Source organism: Helobdella robusta (genome assembly GCF_000326865.2).
Source record: "Helobdella robusta unplaced genomic scaffold HELROscaffold_48, whole genome shotgun sequence".
Classification (NCBI taxonomy): Eukaryota; Metazoa; Annelida; class Clitellata; order Rhynchobdellida; family Glossiphoniidae; genus Helobdella; species Helobdella robusta.
The window spans coordinates 393,409-414,784 of record NW_008705215.1 but is presented as its reverse complement, the minus strand read 5'-3'; the positions used below and the strand labels follow the sequence as shown (position 1 = coordinate 414,784).

General features: G+C 33.3%; 3 protein-coding genes across 3 annotated transcripts in view; 1 reads left to right on the top strand and 2 right to left on the bottom strand.

Moving 5' to 3' along the window:
• Positions 1-679: 679 nt before the first annotated feature.
• Positions 680-5,467, bottom strand: HELRODRAFT_102250 (hypothetical protein). Its single transcript, XM_009026556.1, has 6 exons — positions 5,286-5,467; positions 5,017-5,087; positions 3,481-3,600; positions 2,944-3,115; positions 2,548-2,630; positions 680-2,331 (listed from the first exon to the last, which is right to left on the bottom strand). Exons 2-6 carry the CDS (start codon positions 5,020-5,022, stop codon positions 1,885-1,887), a joined length of 828 nt encoding a protein of 275 aa, XP_009024804.1. The 5' UTR covers positions 5,023-5,087; positions 5,286-5,467; the 3' UTR covers positions 680-1,884.
• A 2,157-nt stretch (positions 5,468-7,624) lies between these two features.
• On the bottom strand, positions 7,625-11,517 carry HELRODRAFT_178457 (hypothetical protein; the record flags this gene model as incomplete). The annotated part of the gene is made up of 5 exons (XM_009026555.1): positions 7,625-8,275; positions 9,769-9,865; positions 10,125-10,220; positions 10,924-11,095; positions 11,460-11,517. The coding sequence occupies 5 exons, from the start codon at positions 11,515-11,517 to the stop codon at positions 7,625-7,627; spliced, it is 1,074 nt and encodes a 357-aa protein (XP_009024803.1).
• Positions 11,518-13,883: 2,366 nt separating this feature from the next.
• HELRODRAFT_85865 (hypothetical protein) overlaps positions 13,884-21,376 on the top strand; it is a gene marked incomplete at both ends in the record, with an annotated part of 20,392 nt that continues 12,899 nt past the window's right edge. Inside the window, 4 exons of the mRNA XM_009026526.1 lie at positions 13,884-13,964; positions 15,235-15,306; positions 16,247-16,351; positions 16,647-16,710. Of these exons, the coding sequence (XP_009024774.1) occupies positions 13,884-13,964; positions 15,235-15,306; positions 16,247-16,351; positions 16,647-16,710 (322 nt within the window). The remainder of the gene's footprint in view (positions 13,965-15,234; positions 15,307-16,246; positions 16,352-16,646; positions 16,711-21,376) is intronic.

The window sequence follows — 21,376 nt, the reverse complement described above, 5'->3', positions numbered from 1 at the left end:
TATGTATATATATATATATATATATATATATACACCCACACAGTATTGTATGAATTCTACCGAATTGTTGGCATTGATCAATTCAAAGTTTGTCTCTTTAATTTCCGGAAAATTCTAGTAAGGAAAATTGAAAATTCTAGTAATGAAAATTGAAAAGACAAACTTTAAATTGATTAATGCCAAAAATTTGGTAGAATTTGTACAATACTGTATAAAATATGGTCCTTTTTTCCAATATATATATATATATATATATTTACAATATTCTATAAATTCTATCGAATGTTTGGCGTTAATATGTTTGTAGTTCGTTTTTTCAATTTTTCTCACTGAAGTTTTTTGGTGAAAGTTAAGTTTATTAAAATTCAAAATAAACTTTTTTTCCGAATTCATGCTGCAAATAAGGCCATATTTCGATTCCGAATGAATCATCATCAGTGCTTTCTGCTGTTTATATAGGGAAATATTGACTTTTTATTGGCTGGTCATCTTTGGTCTCCTTTTCTTCATTGATAGCATCATATTGGCTGGTCATCTTCTTTGGTCTATCGATGATGCTATCGATGAAGAAAAGGAGACCAAAGAAGATGACCAGCCAATAAAGAAACCTGACACCTAATTTTCATCTAAATTCACTTTGACAGAGTCAATCTCCATCTAAATTGATTTTGACAAAGTCAATAACAATAATAATAATTATTATTAATTGTAGAAATAAAAATATGAAAAAAAGAGTCGCACAACTGCTACATGTTGCCTGGATATGCACAAATAAATTCACCACGTCTTAATATGTATCCATAGATATAAAAGCTACAGATTCTATACCTATGGATATTTGTTTATATAGATATAGGAACTCTAGAATTCCGTAACATCCAACAAGATTAACGTTTATTAATAGTATGTCATTTATAACTAAGATATTCATTGTCATTTGTGGTGTGTGTGCGTGTGTGTGTGTGTGTGGCGTTTGTGTGTTGGTGAGCTGTGTTTTGCAGTGAATGTAATTTTTTTAATGGTGGAATATGTTTAAGATTGAATGTTGGATGAGAATTAATTTCATAGATGGATGAATGAATGAATAAATGAATGAATGGTTTGGTGAATAAATGAATGGAGCAATCGCATGTTGAGACGAATGTTTTTCTTTGATGAAAATAAATGAATGGATAATTTCATAATTGGATGGCAATTGTTTGAACAATTGAACGAACGGTTAAGACGAATGATAAATGATAACAAATAAATAAAATACATCATGAAAATAAACGAGTGAAAAAGATGAATGAATGCATGAAAACAAATGCATGAAAGAATGATTAGTCAGCCTAACTAAAAAAAACTGTTGAAATCCAACAGAGAGATAATCACACACGGCTCTGAATCGACAAACCCCTCATCACAACAACCATTTCATAGCAACGGATCATCATCGTTCTCACTCATTAAGATACAACCCAATGAACGCCGCCCCGAAGATAATTACGAAAAGGTGGTGGCCAAATGAACATTCACGACAGACGGACAGCTGGAAGCAACGACGACGCAACAACCACGTAAGAACACCAGCCAAGAACACCAACACATCTCTACGTCTCAATCAGCATCATATGATATCTATCAACCAACATCACATCTCAATCAACACCATATGATATCAATCAAAACCACATGCAAATCAACACCATATGATATTAATCAACATCACATGCCAATCAACACCATATGGTATCAGCCAATACCACACTTCAATCAACCATGCACACTCTTAACAATTGATGAATCATGTACAGTACAATCCATCCATCTTTCAATTCACTCATTCGCCCATCAATTCGTTCAACCGTTCATCAATCCATCCGTCCACCAATCATGGAGCTCTCAATAGAGACTGGACTGCGGATACGACGGAGCACCAGGCGAGAAGATAGCAGATGCAATGGGAGGGGGTTGTGCGAAGTTGTTGATGGGGTATGGCGGACCAGCAGCAGGCATGTAGCCGGGAACTTGGTTGTTGTATCCGATCAGAGACGTGGGACCAGGGTAGTAGTTGCTCGACGAAGGCATAGGATTGGGATAGCTGGATTGCATCGGTCTGGAGGAATAATTCAACGGGTGCGTTGGTGAATAGGCTGAATATTGTTCATGCTGTACATTCGATGTCTTTGGTAGCGGGGCTGATTCTCTTCTGCGTTGTTGCTGACGTAATAGTTCCGTCATCTTGTCGCATTTGATTCGGCGGATGTGAGATAACGTTCTGGTAGTCAGGTAGTCAGTGATGAATGTATCCACATCAACTGTCTTGTTCATCAAGTTGTCCACCAATTTCTGTTGTTGAGATTTTGTTTTCACATTGTTACGTTGTTGTGATATTGTTGTGTGGTTGTGATATTGTTGTGTGGTTGTGATGTTGTAGTGCGGTTGTGATATTGTTGTGTGGTTGTGATATTGTTGTGTGGTTGTGATGTTGTTGTGTGGTTGTGATGTTGTTACACATCAACTTGGCAAATCACACAATCAGACACACACACAAACTCCACCAACCTCACACTCCTCTTCAGATTTTGCTGTTTCAGCTTGCAAGAGAGCAAGTTGAACGTCGGGTTGTGTTTTCGATGGTGTTCCTTCTGTAAATGTTGTCGTTGTTTTTGTTAATGTTTTTGTTATTGTTGATAATTTGTTATTGTTGTCATTGTATGAACGTTATTGGGATTTGACTATTGGTAATGTTGAAAATGTTGAAGTTTACAGAAACACTAAAAATATTCATTGACCCCAAGTGATGGTAGATAACATTTAACTTTCATACCAATCAAGACAGTTGAATATCTTTCAGCAAATGCAAACCAACAAGCACAAAATCCATTCAATCATAAGATCAATGAGCCAGCCAATCACGTTCCTTCAAACCAACCAACCACACTTTTAAAAACATCTAACCCATGAGCAATCTGTTTTTGTCATATGATTTAAAAGTTTCTACAGCCTGTTCATGGGTTTGGGCAAGCTGAACTTTGGCCTGGTTCAATTTCGGCTCCAAGGATAAGTTGTATTCAGCAAGGCTTTTTATCGAGGCTGATAAATTTTCTTTTTCCATTTGCTGCTTTTTTATCTGTTGTGTAAATTGGTTGATTAAATTTGATTATTCCAAATATTTATTTTATTGCATGCAGTAATACGCCAAAATGAATCCATTCAACGGAGCTTCTATATGTTCAATCATAATAATAACTTTGCAAATGTTGACAAAAAAGTACAAATTAAAACACATATCGCATAACTCCACAATAAAATTGACCCACTACATGGACATTACCAAAACACCACAACAAAACACATCATTACAGCCACACACACACACACAAACACCACCTCACTAACACATCATCACCGTCATCATCATCACAACCACACCATTTAATCATATCCACAACACACAAAATCATCACTATTACACAAACGGCACACAAAACTAACCACGTCAGAATCATCAACCAACTTCTTAATCCTCTCCCAATCATTCTCCAAACTTTCGAGTTCGTCTGCCGTCAGTTGAGTGAGGAATGAGAAAGAAGATTCAAGTGATGCCTGGTTCGTCTGGTAGTGAGGAATCGATTATGCAAGGTACACATACATGCATGCATACATACAAACATACATACATACATACACACACATACACTCTTAACAACAACAATAATACATACATACATACATAAATACATATGTGGATACATAGATAAACATATACTTACAAAACATAATGATAACATAACATAACATAACATAACATAACATATAAGAGGCACAGACTAAAAACTGTGCCTTTGTCCTTAGCATTAAAAAAAGCAAAAGTTCTCAAAAATGAAATAAATATCACCAAATGAAAAAAATACATTCATTCTTTTTTATAAAAAATCAGTTTTAATCCATGTTATCATTAGCAACATCGGATGGGAGGCTGTTCAAAGCTGGCACTACAATGGTAAAGAAATACTTTTCAGTCATTCTCCTCAGATAGCAACACAACCAGTTCAAAATTGTGGCCCCCCGTTCTTACATCTTCATGCAGCTTCTGACTGCATTGCACTCATCTCAGATTCTAAACACACTGCACACTCTACATGCATAACATACAGATCACCTCTAATCTTCTAGTATCACAGACAGGAAAGTTTTTTAAACAGTCAGCAACTTTTCAGTCTTTCACCACTTAGTAAATCCTCTCTTTTGTGCTCAATTCCAGGAAGACTAGATGCTTCACACATTTATAATTTATATCTGATTAACAACTTAAACAATAAAATAGAATGTCACTAACACACACTCACACTTATCTATTGACATTGCACAACTTTCCTAACTTCAGATGCATGTTAAAACCATTTCATAACAACTACCACCATTTAGATGATGTGATGACGCAATGATTAGGAGTGCAGCATTGCTATTGCAATGAATGAATTCATTTGTAATATGAATGAAGTTGCACCTACGTTTCACATGTATTCACATACAATGTGTGTTTGTTGTTGATAGCTCTGACAAATATTGAAGAGAATTATAATGATCAATTAAAATGAAATGATAGGTGAACAGCTGAGAGCAGGATGCTGTCTGCATAGATTACCATTACAACAATACATATAATTAGTGTACACATAACTAACAATAACCATGTGAATGTAATTCATTTAACATTTAACTTGAAGTTTTTCAATAACTACTGTACTGTTTTCAATAAATTCCTGAACTAAAAATGAATAAGCCACCATTGCAGTTTTTAGTATATCATCATTATTGGAAGTAAATTTTATTTCAATCATTTCAAATCAACTGATCAACTCAAATCAACTGTGTGTCAATTTCATTCAACTGTAAAATTGAAATACATATTAAAATAAATATATATATATATATAATTAATATATTTTATAAATAAATAATGATAACATAAAATTTATTTATTTAATAAATTAACAATGTTTTTTGACATTATATAAAATTACCAACCATCATATATATGTGTTCAGCTTGAGCAAGACCAAGACACACCAATTTTATGAATTGTTATGAAATGAACACTTTCAATATTTTTATAACAACTATAACAACCAATGATGATTTTAATTCAACAAAATTGCTATGATGAAATTCCAAATAAAACAAGCTACAACTTTTAATTTCAAAATTTAAATTTTTAATTTATTTAATTTTTAAAGTTACCAACTATTTCAACTCCTATTCTATTATTAATAATATAATATAATGATAATCCCAACCAAACCAAAGAAAATGATGAGAATGACAAAATTCTTTAACAGTTTGTTTTTGTTGATTTAGATTTATTTTACAAAATTATTGAAGAAAAATATTTGAAACGAAAAATATTGGGAAGAATTAAATAAAATTATCTAACTAAACTAAACAATTAGTGACAACTCTTGCGGAATATACGTACGAAATGAAATACAGACGAGAAATTAATTTGCAGTTACAGTTTATTTAGTGATGTGCTGCTGCGTTGTTCAACTACTTTATCGGTCGGTTATTTATCCGTCACATATTTCTCAGTCGGTTTTATTGACTTAAATTTATATACATATATATATATGTATACATATATATATATATATATATATATATATATATATATATATATTTTTCATTTTTCATTTTCAAAGTTTTTGTTATTCATTTCATTTAGTATATGCTGAGTGAAGTCAAGAATAGCAAGCTCAGTAGAGTGGTTGGGTCTGAATCCGTATTGGTTGTTGCAGATAGTATTGTTGGAGCAGAAGAAATTAGAGAGTCTTTTAAAGAAAAGTTTTTCAAGAATTTTTGACAGCGGGGAAAGAATGGAGATGGGTCTGTAGTTGTTAATGTCATCTTTGTTTCTTTTCTTGAATACCGGTATGATTTTAGATATTTTAAATGAATCAGGAAAGATTTCAGTGCTTAGTGATAAGTTGAAGATATGATTAAGTGGTGATATGATAGAGAAAATTATGCGTTTGATAAGGAACATGTTGAGTCCATCGTCTGCATAGCTCTTTTTGTTTTTCAAGATATTAACAGTAGTTAATATTTCTTGTTCAGTAACAGGATGTAGACAAATGGAATGGGGTGTGGATGGGCTCATAAAATCTGTAGGACTACCATAGCTGGGAGGTTGGTTTGAGAGTAGTTGGCTAGCGATGTTTGCAAAGTGGGTATTGAGAAGGTCACAAATTTCTTGTTTATTTTCAATTGCTTGGTTGTTGATAGTTAGTTTGGTGATTGAAGAGTTTGGAGGTTGCTTGTTTAGAATTTCTTTGATAGCGTTCCATTTTTGTCTAACATTGTTATGTGCGTTTTCAAGTTTGTTAGAGAAGTAGTCTCGTTCAGTTTTTCGTTTAATAGATGTGACTATGTTTCTGAAGCTTTTGTAGGTGGCAATGTTGCGTGTGGTTGGATATTTAAGGCTTATGATGTATAGTTTGTTTTTCTTTTTCGCAAGGCTTAGAATGTTGTCATTGATCTAGCATGTTTTCTTTTTGTTTTTGACAGGACGGAGGGGGGCAAAAGTGTCTAGAGAGTGAGTTAAGATAGTATTCAAAACAGAGCAGCAGTCGTTGACATTTTTTAAAGAAGTCAAAGAATTCCAGTTGTGGTTCGATAAAAAATTGTTGATGTTGTTTATAGATTCTTCAGTTAGGTTTCTGAAGTGCTTAATAGGGGCATGGTTTGAGTTTTCTGATTTGGAAGCGATGGCGAATATAGGGAAATGGTTAGATATGTCAGACAGTATTATTCCAGATAAGTGGGGAGTTAGGTTGTTAGTAAAGATATTGTCGATGAGTGAGCAAGAAAAAGTTGAGATGCGAGTAGAGGAGGTTATAAGAGGTAAGAAGTTGTATGATGATAGTAGGTTAGAGAAGTCAGCAACGACGTTGTCACTGTTGAGTTTATTGAGGTCAAGGTTAAAGTCGCCAATTAAGTAGCTCTTTACGTGTGGCTTAAATGTGGGTAAAATAAGTACGAGCTTTTGGATTAAAATATTAGGGTCAGTGTTGGGGGGTCTATATACTGCTAAAATATTTACGTGTGTGTTGTTTAATTTTAAATTGACACTAAGAAGGTCAATAATGGTATCGTTCAGAAGCAAATTGTTTATCATAAAAAATTCAATGCCTGACCTGATGAAGATTCCGACTCCACCACCTATTCTGTCAGACCTATTTTTATAAACAAAATTGTAATCATTCATACGAATTAGTTTAGCGGTTTCGTCATTCAGCCATGTCTCTGATATAATAATAATGGGAAAAAAATAAGATAAAAATTTATTTAAAATTAAAATGTCAGAAATTTTATTTAAAAGACTTCTGTTGTTTATGTGAAGTAGAGGTAGAGGGTGATCATGATTGTTGATATACTTGGCTTCTAGAATGTTAAATAGATCTCTTGTGGTGTAGTAGGATGACTGTCTGGTGAATGAATCTAGAAGGTTCTTTGTGGGGTCGATGTGGGTGTTGTATGCGTTGAAGGGTTGATCGTCATCGTCGTTGTTTGATGGTTGAGGATGTTGTTGGATAGAATTGATTGTGGAATAAGTATTGTTAACAGCCATTGTCGTGATTTATTGATGTCGCAGAATTGAATTGACATCGGAGGGAGGACCCATCGTCGATGAGGCTTGTTGTTGTTTATGTGGTTCGACCAGCTGGGAGGGGCCCATCATGACTGACTCGACTGGCTGAGTGGATTCTTCCGAAGAAGTTAAAATGGAAGCTACCTCAACTGTGTTTTCTACATGCCGATGTGAGTTGACCAGCGATGGTTTATTAACACTTGAACGGTCGACAGGATAATGATTTGGTAGTGAAGTTGTAGTGGGTTTCATCGTGTGCTGTGGTAAAGCATGAAACCACCAAGGGTAAATTTCCACGCCGATAAGCCAATTTTCAGGATTGGTAAAAATCATCTCCTGATGTTTAAAAATAGTTATGTGAAATTTTGTTGATGGATCACTGGTTGAAGATTGAGGACGAGTGGGAGAGAATTTAAAGACTGGTACGCATTCTGCTGCGGTCAGTCCAATAGTTTCCAGATGTTCTAGGATCTCTTCTTTGACGGAGCTTTTCAATTTGCCTACCCCAAAAACAATTTTTTTGGGAGGCAAGGGAGCTGCAAATAACTTGAAGGACCCAGGTTGTTTGGAACTTACAGTAATTGGAGAGTATTTTTTCTTTTTTTTAAAGTAACAGTGCTCCAAGAGCCTTCGTGGCCACTGGAATTAGAGTTGTTTTTATTGATGTTATTGTAAAGAGTTGAAAGTGAAGAACGAGCAGGAGCAGTTACATATATATATATATATATATATATATATATATATATATATATATATATATATGTATATATATATATATATATATATATATATATATGCCGAATAAAATTCTGTTCAAATTCAAATTCAAACATATATATATATATATATATATATATATATATATATATATATATATACACGTGTACGTGTGTGTGTGTACGTCTGTGTATATGTGTGTGCGTGTGTGTGTGTGTACGTATATATATATATATATATATGTGTGTGTGTGTGTGTGTGTGTGTGTGTGAATAAGTATGTTTTACGTGGGTCTATATATATATTTGTGTTTCAATAATTACAAACCACATTCTGATAAAAATGTAAAAGAGTTGATTACTTAATAATTATGATTCCATTTTTGGTTTTTTTAGGATTTGTAATATGAATGTGAGTTTACATGCACTAAAATATTTAAAATATGCTCTCATATTTACAATTGTCACTGGTAATCATTACAAGAAAACCATATTTTCTTTTCGATTTCCAGATTATTTCTTTTCATTGATATCATTTCTTTGATTTCTTTGTTTTGATTTGATGAAATAAAATATGTCAAATGTCAAAAATGTCAAATATATATATATATATATATTGGGTTTAGACTATCATAAATAAAATTATTTATAAAGACATTATTAGACATATAAATAATTGTATCTATATATATGTATAGATACATCTAAAAATTTTTTTTTTGATTTTCATAAAATCAAGAATAAAAGATATTAATCTTCAAAGAGGAGAGGGTATCAAAAAGTTTGTAATAGTTTGAGATGATGATGATGATGATTAGCCATTTAGTCGAAGTCGACTTTCGGCCACTTTATGGATATTTCTTCTCCATGCGTTCCTGTCCTCGACGATTATTTTAAGTTTTGAGATCGTCATTTTGGTGGCCGATGTGTTTGTATCAAACCAACGTATTCTTTGCCGTCCTTTTCTTCTTGTCTCACTCACTTTACCTAGCATCATTGAAATTTCCAGCAAATTTGCGCGCATAACGTGGCCGAAAAACGAGAGTTGTTGTTTGACGATTTTGCCCTCAAGCGACATTTTTGGCTTGATACGGTCTAAGACCGTCTTATTTGTTGTCCGCGATGTCCAGGGGATACGCAGTAGTCTTTTCCAACACCAAAGTTCAAAAGCGTCAACCTTTCTTCTTTCCGCTTTCTTGATTGTCCAACTTTCACATCCATAAATTGCTATGGGAAAGACAATGGCGTTGACGAGTCTCGTTTTCGTTGCAATGCTCACATCCTTGCTCCTCCAGACTTAATCTATTCCTTGCATTGCAGCCCGGCCGAGTGCAAAGCTGAAAATGCAGTGATATTTGTCTCTTAATTATATATAACATTCTTCACAAATTTGGCGCAGTTTTACTACAGTCTTACATTCGAGTCAGCAAAGCGAGTGCCATATTTGTGAAAAATGCTCTTGTTAAAATATTGTTCTACAACAGAGGAGTTAGGATTATGGTGCGCCAAAATGCTGGAATTGTGGAGAGAAGAGACATGTAAGTCGAGATTGTAAACAACGCCTTGGAAACAATTATTGTCGTCATTGTACAGCAACGGCACAAACGGTTCGATGGTGAACCCACGTCACGACCGACTGCCTCAATCAAGGAGGCGGGAAACTAATAAAAGCCAACTTTGGCTGGTCAGAAGCAGGTCAGAAGTTGGCTGGTAGAATTGATGCTCCCAGTACCGTGATTAAGGTCGCTAGGCTGCATCGAAGTCAATACGACCTTCGGTTGGATGGCATAGTTGGTTTACAAGAATGTTCAATTACGATCGACACGGGAGCAATGAGGTCAATTTTAAGATCCGATCTGGTACTTAACCTAAAAGAAAAAAAATTTCATAATTACATTTTTCGAACTACAGAAGGAACAGCGCCCGTCTACGGAGAAATTTATTACACTGTTCAACTAGGCGATTTGGCATTCGATGGTACATTTCTAATAGCAGATATCACTGACAAATGCATAATAGGCGTAGATTTCCTAACAAAGCATGGTTTTTAAATTGATTTAGAAAAACAAGTTTTTAGATGGAGAAATACAGAGATAGTAATGGGCACCAGCGATGTGAAATGTATTCGTATAACGATCAGCAGAGAACATCATAGGGGCAACCTAATTGGCGATACTGGGAACCTCCAATTCTACCGGGTTCAGCCAACGACGACGATGGAAATTGACAACATTACATTGTTATTGAAAAGTATTTCGTAGAAGCAAATGATAATGGCTTTGTTTTAGTTTGGGTGTTAAATGTGGCAGAACATTCCATAACAATTAAAAGGACCAAAAAATAAGCTTTTGTCAATCTGTAAATATCGTGAAGTCTTTGGATATTTGAAATCAAAATAGTGGTCGGCTAGTCGATAAGGATAATCTTGAAAAACTTACGGAGGGTCTTTTAGGGGAACTCCATTTGCAACAGGGAGATTGTTCAAAAGCCGAAAACTTGATAGCGGATTTTGCAGATGTAACTTATTACTTATATACATTATATATTTATACCTATTGTACATATTATAACTTATATATCGTTATAACCGTCACAAATATATTCGCTAGAGGGCTAGTGTTGCTACGAGCGCATACAGTTCGAGGAGGAACTACATGTAGAACCTTCCAAGTTTCGACAGTGAGATATCGGAAGGTTCTATTTCCTTCTCGAACCGTGTGCGTTCGTAGTGACCCTAGCCGCTCTAGCGAATATATTTGTGACAGTTATAACAATATATATTTGTCTCATTTCTCCGTGCATACACTTATTTTAAAATTATATAAATTTTGAGAAAAAATAACAAATACAATTTTATAAAGAAATTTTTTAAATCCAAGGTGAAACGAACGAACAACTGGACATAAATGAATTTAATGTGATGGGTGAATTTGATGATTTTTTATAAAAGACTTAACATCAGGCTCAAATTTAAACAGTATTAATCTCAACGTTTATTAATATCCAAGTTATTTCTTTTTTTTGTTAACAGCGTTGTCACAGCACTAAATCCACGTTCGAACAAATACGGGTATAAAAATACAAGTAAAAATTGTTGAACAACTGACCACAATCCAGAGTACAACAAAGGGATTTGCTTTTGTAGCCAAAATTCTTGATAACCATTTTTTAATTTGAATTTAATTTCCTGATTGTTGTCAATTCAATGAGCTCTTTTTCTAGATTTAGCTGGAACGTTTAAAAACGAATCCAACATCCAGGTCGGTATTTCCTACGTTAAAATGTCCCGCCATTTTTTTTTAAATCGTTGTAAAAATTTTCCGAATGTTGGCAATAGACGAGCAAGCCATCGATGATAAAGGGTGCTGCTAATAAATTAGGAAACTGGTGGAACTCACGGATGCCAATATGGTTCTTGTGAAAAAGTAGTTTAGCTACAAATGCAGCAATAACATTATTTTGTTTTTATCAAGGCCAAGTCATCACCTTGAAGTCGGAGATTAACATCATTAAACAATTTGTATTTGTCTGTCAGGAACGCAATATCACTCTTTGATGCATTTGGGTTTTTGGGCAATATTTTATCTTTTTTTTCTAAAAAATCTATTGCAGAATCTAATAAATTATAAAACCGATTCAGGCAGCAAACTGTTGAAATCTTCGTCATTAGCAGCGCGTAGCTGGTTAAATAGTCTGTGGTTCAAAGAGTTGTTTCGGATTTTATTGACTACTTTGATGACATATTTTAGTGATGGAAACAATCATTCCTTAAATTTTTTGGGACTAAATGTCGTCGATGAATAACGCAATGCACTGCAATCACCTCTGGAACTCTTTTTCAAGTATGCCATGAAACCTTTGTAGCGTCCTATTATAAATAGGGCGCAAACTCTGGCAACTGACACAATATTGTCAAAAGGAATATTTTTTTTATAACAAAACTTTTCCAGTGTGTTAAATATGGTTTCTCCTCTTGTATCTGTTTTTAAACTTTTGGCTCTTGACATCTTTCATCCCATCCATAATACGTTTAGTTATATTTTAATGTTTCGCTAATTTAATAACACTTGGTTTAATATAAAAACATATTTATATTATAATATAATCAATCAACATTACAAGTTTTCGATCCTACTCTTCATGTTCTCTGGAACTTTCTACTTCTCTGACTACTTCTCTATCACCTATGAAGTTCAGAGCGGATCTCAAGACCCATCTGTTTACGAAATTCTTTTAAGAATCCTGTTGAACATCGCGGAAATAGCGCTTTATAAACTAATTGATTGATTGATTAAAGATAGAAAAATTCTGGCGAAGTGAATTTTATAGCTGGAAGTGAAAATGAACTGTCGATTGGGAGTTGTGTTGTTGGGTCCATGTATTTGGAATTTCGGAGGTTAAGCTGTGACGCAGCGATCGTTTTTATTTTCAGTGATTGCTTAACGAAAAGTCGACAGCCACAATTGCTGTTCAGAGGTAACGAACGGTCGTTACAATCTCAACAAAAGGTATGTAAAGTCATATCATATCGCATATATGTGGACATCCGCACTTTTTTTTGTGATATTTCAACATGCGCAGTTTTTAATGGAAAATTTCTGCTCACGTGACTCGATGGATGGAGTGAATAAATGTGCTAAAGTGATAATTTCATAGGATTATGATTGAATGATTAACTGATTGGTTTAACTTTAACGGTTTAACCACTGATAGATAGACTAAATTTAAATAGATTGATTAATTGATTGATTGCGTGGTTTATTAAATAATGAAGATTGTTAGGGTTGTTGAACTCCGTCCGGCCGAATTGGCCACCACACGGAACGTACCTATAATAAAAATCGATAACTAGGACGGAGGATGTGAGAAGTTATTTTTGATTTTGAGATTAGTTTGGTGTTTGCTATTTGATATCAAAATGTTGAAGAGATCAAAACGATGTTATCATTATTAGCTTAAAATAATATAAAACAATTACAATTTTAAAACAAATCACTCAAACGCCATACAAGTATTTACAAAAAGACGTATAATTACTTTGTTTAAATTTTTTTCTACAAAAAGGAAAATGTCTAACATGCAACTAAATTCCAAAACATTACTAATGCTTAATAATAGAAATGGAAAATTACCAAGAGCCGTTTGTTGTTTGCACGTGTCAATATTGAAACCAGGTTATATATCCACATATATATATATATAAATATAAATGTATGTACAAATAAATATTTATTTATATATATACTATATATATACAAAGTATATACCGTTTGCATACTTGTTAATACATAGTGTATTGTATGCGGTATCTTAATGTTATGTATGTGTTTGTTTGTATGTTCATGAAGGTGTTGCATAATTCCTGGTACGTGTTCCTCACTGACTTGTGGATGTGTGTTGGGCTATAAAAAGCATCGGCACGTGCCGCCACTCCAACGTCAAATCGCCTGCTCTCGTGGTTACTGAATGCTGAATTGTTTTGGAAGAGATAGAATTTAAAATTTAAATGAAAAATCAAACCTTGAATCAAAATGTTGCAACGGAAATTGAACAATGCTGATTTTACCGTCATTGCACTTTACTTTGCAGCCGTCCTGGCAATCGGCATTTATGTTCGTATCCTATTTTAATTTCTTAATTAATTTCTTGTTGATTTTTTTTTATTTATTGAAATTTGTTTTGTCCTCTTAGATCAGTTCTTCGAGGTTTTTTATTCATTTAAATAAGTGAGGATGTTTTTGTGTCAGTGTCAAGTTGAAAGTAAAAGTAGCCTCATGAGCTTCCATTTCTTAATTAATTTCTTAATTAATTAATTAATTTTTTTCTTAATTTATATTTAATATATTTAATGATTAATTATTATATTTATTAGATTAATTTGATTTTTTAACAGTTTAACAGAACTTCATGCAATTACAATACATATTTAGCTGGCTGCAGGGAATTGAATTGAACTACTAATTATAATCATGTTTATTTTTATAATATAACGACTTTTTGTACTTTTTTCATTTCAAATTTTTTGAAATTATTTGTGGCATGTAATTATATTATAGTCAATTATAATTATTATATTATAAGTATATGAATCCCAAATGTATTATTATTATTATTGCTATTGCAAATGTAAAAAGAATTGTATCACTTAGCAAGCCACTAAAAGCCAAAAAATAAGCCAATGAATAGAGTATCTAATAAAATTATTAATTTATTAATTCTATTATTTATTAAGAACATAAAAGACTTTTTATTTACTGACAAAATCTTGTTTCTATACTAAATGAATGAAGACAATCTATCAATATTAACTTCAAAGCATTCACTCTTCACACATCAATTTATTGTATATTTACATGCCACTAATTAATTAATTAATTATTTAATTTATTTATTAATTTATTAAATGAGCAAACATTCATCAAGGTGGAGGTGGATGGTTTTAATGAAATTAATTAAATTGAAAGCAGATTTTTTTTTCAATGAATTCTTCTTAGATCCTGAAGATAATATACTACATATAAAATATAATTTAATTATCAAACTGCTCTGTTTTGATCAAATGTTCCTACATGCACATAAATATAGACACACATACACACACAAATATATACACATACATACATACACACAAACATACACATGAAGTGATTGATAGTCATTTACATGCCACTGTTTATAAATGATGATATAAATCAACGAGCGCTTACCATTCCATACATTCACAAAAAATTTGGTTAAAGTTGTGCATCCCAAAAATGCACAACCACACATCTCACACACAATTGTATAAACACACTCACGCACGCAGCATACACGCACACATACATGCATACACACGCATAACGTACGTACACACAAACATACACACATACACAAACACAGGCAATGTGCAAGAACAAGAGGAACACAGTGAATGGATACTTTCTGGCAGGACGCTACATGACCTGGTTCTCTGTTAGCAATCATTCCATTTGCATTTTTGTTGTGAGGGTCGGGAGTGAGATCCCCGCTTATAAATGTATTTATAAAGTTATGATTCATGTACTTTTCATTCTTTGTGTGTGTTTGTGTGCGTGTGTGTTTGCATGCGTGTGTGTTTGCATGCGTGTGTGTGATCACGGTTGAAACTTGTGCGAGGCAGAAAATGTAATAACCACCACCACTGACTGATGGATGGATGGGTGGATAGATGGACGGGTAAATGGATGGTTGGATGAATGGATGGATGGATGGTTGGATGAATGGATTGTGGATAAAAATTTATTTGTTTATTTTTGTTACTTTTTACTGTCGTTATTGTTGCTTAGTCAGATGTTTTAAATTTATCGTAATTTATTTTGATAAATTTTCATTTTATCAATTTATTAATTAATTAATTAATTTCGTTTACAATCTGTTTTAATTGTCTTGTGGTTATTCAGTTGTTTGTTTATTAAAAATCTTAATTTTTTTGTTTGATTGGTAACATTACTGCTATTTAGCTAGGTGTTTATATTTGATTTGGGATCAGAGAGAGAGAGAGAGAGAGAGAGAGAAAAAAAAAAAAGAGATAGAGGGTGAGAGAGAGAGAGAGAGTAAAAAATTGAATAAGCCCAATAAATTGCTCACCACTAAGAAATCCCTGTTTCTGCTTCTCGGAAATTAGCTCGTTTGGATTGAAATTAATTATACATTTGATTCTGTATAGTATTTATTTGTGCAAATGATGAAAATGATGATGCTGATGATGGCGATAATGATGATGAAAATGATGAAGGCAATGCTGATGATGAAAAAGATGATCAAAAAATATTAATAATAAACATTAACATATTTTTATTATACATTTGATTTCCTTGTACTAATTCTAATCCCACCTAAAAATGTGAATAACGATGTGACACATATACAACAGGTAGGAGCCTCGATATTTGCGAGCAACATAGGCAGTGAGCACTTCATTGGGTTGGCTGGTTCGGGAGCTGCCAGTGGGATTGCTGTTGGTGCCTTCGAACTAAATGTTGGTTGGATGGTTGATTGGTTTGTGGGTTTGTTGGTTGGTTGGTTTGTTTAATGGTTTGTTTGTTGGTTGGCTAGTTGGTTGTTTGGTTGGTTGGTTGACTGGCTGTTTAATTACTTAATTTCATTTGGTTATCATTAGTCACTTAACTGATTGATTGGTTGATAAGGTAGTGAATGTTAAACAGCAATGAAAATGAATAACAAAAATATGCACATTATAAAATATAAAATATTGAAACAAACACACAAACACAACTACAACAACACACAAACACACAACGACATGTATGCAGTCATGTTTTCTGCTTCAGTTGTTGGGCTGGGTCTTCCTGCCTGTCTACATTGCTAGTGGGGTTAGTTCAGTGCTGGCTGAGTGAGTGCTTGATTGGTTGGTTTATTGATAGAAAACTCTGAAGATTTGATTAACTGATTAATTTTTTATTTACTTTACTATCATCACTTTGAACTGGTTGTAGTTGCTTGGTTGGATGATTATTTTTCTTTATATTTATTTCTTCTGATCCAAAAATGTCTTTTTACAACAAGCTCATTGGCCACAACAAACTTTTTGTGGTTCGTTGAACAGACATGCGTTGGATGCGAAATTATAATTTGCTAATGATGTGTGCTTATTACGCCTTCGTTTCTTCATATTTCCCTTTGTCTAGATGTCTGTCTTTTTGTCTGTCTCCGTCTGTGTAATTGTTTTCTCGCAATCTGCTGTTTGTTTTTTCTTTTCTTCATTTTTTTTACATATTTTAGCTTCATATAATTTTTGGGCCCAATGTTACTGATTAAAGAACGAAATCAAGCTGTATGCCAGGAAGGCTAGCTTAACAAATAACAACGCCGATATTATTATTATTGTTCATGTTATTATTATTAATTGTTATTATTGATTAATCAATTCTCACATTATCTCAGCCAATTTTGTAATGAGAACAACAAAACAACAAAAACACTACTACTACTACTACTACTACTACTACTACTACTACTACTACTACTACTACTACTTCTACTACTGCTACTACTACTTCTACTGCTACTACTACTTCTACTACTACTTCTACTACTACTACTACTACTACTACTACTACTACTACTACTACTACTACTACTACTACTACTACTACTACTACTACTAATAATAATAATAATAATAATAATAATAAAAATAATAATAATATAAACAGCACCAACAAACAAAACCATGTGATGCAACGATAAAGTGATAATAATGTAATGAGAACGCAATGGCAGCAAGGTTATCACTAATCGTAAAGATCCAACAATAATAAAGGTACAACAATGACGATATTAAGAATAGATAGAACAATAACAACAACAACACTACTACTAATGATAATAATGATTTTTTTCATAATAGAAAAAATTCGAAACTTTGAAAAAAGAATACTAGTTTCAAAGACATTATATTTTTCTTGACAAAAGACAGGGTTGTGTTGCATTTAAAAAAATGGCGTTCGAATTTCGTAAAAATTTGTATCAATATGCCATATATTCTAAATAATAATAGTTAAATGGAAGAGAAAGAGATTTAGAGTTAGACATATAATGTATGTGTGTGTTTCCTTTAAAATTAAATTACATTATCAAATATACATATATTATATTATGAGTATGATACATCGCTACGACATCAACAACTGCATCCAATTATATGCGCGTATTGATGTACTTAATGTAGTGAATGATATAAATATGTTACACGAATATTGTTGACATTATTAATTAGTTTAAAAAATCTTTATACCTCTTATTATTTAATCAATCAATCAAAAGGGTTATCTCTTTTCTAAAGGGTCACCAGATACTCCTACAATCCTGCTGCAGAGTTCAATCAAAAAACTCTAAGTCTGAAAATCGGTTAGACCAAAGGCCTCAATACAGACTGGCTGAAAAATTTTGCTATCTGTAAGAGCCTCATATTTTGAATTTTTAAAGTCTACGGCTTTTAAGGCAGCGGCACCCGCCTCCTGTGAGGTAAGATTAACGTACCTTTCAGTCATGGTATGGGGGAACGTAACATCACAAGCAAGGGAACGTCCCTGTGCCCATGGTGAAATAGTATACCCGTCGGATCCAAGGCTATCTTCCTCCATAAGACCTGTTGGTTCTTTAATTGTGGGTCTGTTTGCCTTCTGAAAGCACCCTACCAAAAAATCGTTCATAGCTGAATGTTGAGCCTGTCTACCCGGGCCCAATCGACAGGAGAGGTTGAAATGGGTAAACCGAGTCTCAATCCCAAATTGACACGAACACGAGAGTCGTCTAGCCTGGTTGGCTCAAACCCAGCAGCTTAGCAACTGACCTGCTGATAAATGGGGCGTTCCACATCTTTTGAAAACGGGTTTCGATACTTGTTTCTTTTAACGCTAAGCGCCATGCATTTTGATTAAAATCATTCTTCAATTTCCTATACAATCGTTCTAGTTTTCGACAATTGCGTTTTAATAAACGACATTCAGAGTCAAACCAAGGGGCGGATGACACATGAGTAGATTTGACATAACGACAAGGAGCAACGATATCCACAATCATCACAATTTCAGAATTAAACAAATCTAACAGGGTATCAGCGGAAGATGAATTGAACGGCCCTGAAATAGATGAATCAAGAACTAGTGAACAAAATTGATTTTCGTCGATTTGATCCCATGAACGAATAAGTTCCCATTTATTTTGAGGTGTGGTAACTGAAATAGGGAAACAAATTTTAACTAAACTGTGGTCTGAATACACATTTGGTGGCTCAACAGAAAAAAATTGTGAGGGAAGGTCAGAACTAGTAGCAATTAAATTCTATATTCCACCATGAACGTGGGTTGGTTCATTTATTCTATTTATCAATTTATATAAATCACAAATTTCAAATAATTTCAATGCATTAGGGTCGTTTAAACGTTCAACATGAATATTCACAAAAATAACATAATTTGCTTAAAGCAATATTTCGTCAAAGACAGATGACAACTCATCAAAAAACAATGGTGATGGAATAGAAGACCCAAGACAATAAACAGCGGAAACGACAATAGTCACTTTGTTGAAATAAAATTTTACAACTATAGCTTCAAACGTCTTAAATAAAGACAGTGGAATTCTATAAAATTTAAAATAATTTTTAAAAAACGCAATTCAACCATGGTGAGAGTCGGCCGGCCTCAAAATATCTATGAACACAAAATCAGGTGGCAAAGTAAGTCTAAGTGATAAATTTTCGGAAGACCCATGCCAGGATTCCGTAACAACAAAAATATCAAAATTATTAGAGAATAAATAGCGAACAGTGTTGATCTTATTCATAATTGACCTAATGTTCAACAAACGTAATTGTAATTTTAGTTCTGTGTCTTTTTTGGTAACTTCACGATCATTACCACCACCTTTATCGTTACCACTACAACCATCTCCACCACCGCAAATACCACAATCATTAACGTCACCACCACAGCCACCACCACCATTATCAGTAACACCACAACCATCTTCACCACCACTTGTATAACCGTTACCATCACGTTACCATCACTTGTAACACCAACATCACTGCCATTGCCGCCGGTGACTGCATCAACACCAAAAACGTCATTAGCCATCTTCAACACAAAGTTTATCAGGTACCTTATATCCTCAACATTATTCAACATATATCTTATGTCACAGTATAGAGAAGTCAATGCTCTATTTTTTTTTATTTTTATTATTTCCATGCTTCCAGGTTCTCCTCTCACTCTGTAAATAAAATCCAGCTTTTCAGCTGCCTCCCTCTCCTTTGCAATCCCTATCAATTCCTTGCATTTCATCCGCTGTTCCTTAGTCATGTCATAACCAATGTTTATTCCTTTCAAGTCTTCATCAAGTTTTTTCAGGTTGGACAAGTTCTCCATAACTGAATTTTTTAGGACATTAGATTTTAATTTGACCAACAATGGTCTGACTTTATCTGGTTTCTTACCCAATCTATAATGTTTAACTATGCATGATCGATGCACCTTGTCATTCACTATCGTACCAATGATGCGCGCAATTTTATCCTCATCATCGCTTTTGCTATCACTGAAATTTTGCTGATAATTTTTTTTCAATTTGAAAATTATGAGGTTACAAGATCTTTCCTCTATTTCTCTTTAGTTTTAATAACTTCTTTCTTCAAGGCTTGTATGCCATCATTTAAGCTCGTTACATCTTCATTTATTTTCACCACATCTTTGACAACCACATTTTTCATGGTATCAGCATATGACATTTTAAGGCTTTCTTGAAGCACATTCATCATGCAAGAAAGATCATCATCATTTGCCCTTCCATTGACTTTGTCCAAGATATCATTTATTTGACCACTCATTAAGTTGTATCACGAATTTTTTTAATGTCATCAGCTATGTCATTTAACTTTTTCGAAGATTTAACCTTTTCCAAGCAATTATCACAACTCCACAGAAAATTGGTAACATTCTGAAATTCTTTAAATGTTGACTCAGACACTCCTGCACACTTCCAGTGCACTATAGAAATGCAGAATTTACAACGCAGTATGTCCTTTAGTGGAACCTTAACATTACAAACCAAACATTTAGCAGTCGTTGAATATTCAAATATAATTTGTAAACCCGTGAAATATTCAAGCAAAACATGCAGGAGTTTGTTGATAAACTTTGAAAATGTATTTCTTTGCAATATTTTCTCAAACAATATATATATATATATATATATATATACATACATACATACAAACATACATACATACAAACAATTAGTCAGAAGCAAGTCAGTCAATCAATCCATACCAACCACTCAATCTATTAATCAACCAACCAATCAATCAACCAACAAAACATATATATATATATATATATATATATATATATATATATATATATATATATATATATATATATTTACAATATTCTATAAATTCTACCGAATGTCTGGCGTTAATATGTTTGTAGTTCGTTTTTTCGATTTTTTTCACTAAAGTTTTTTGATGAACATTTAG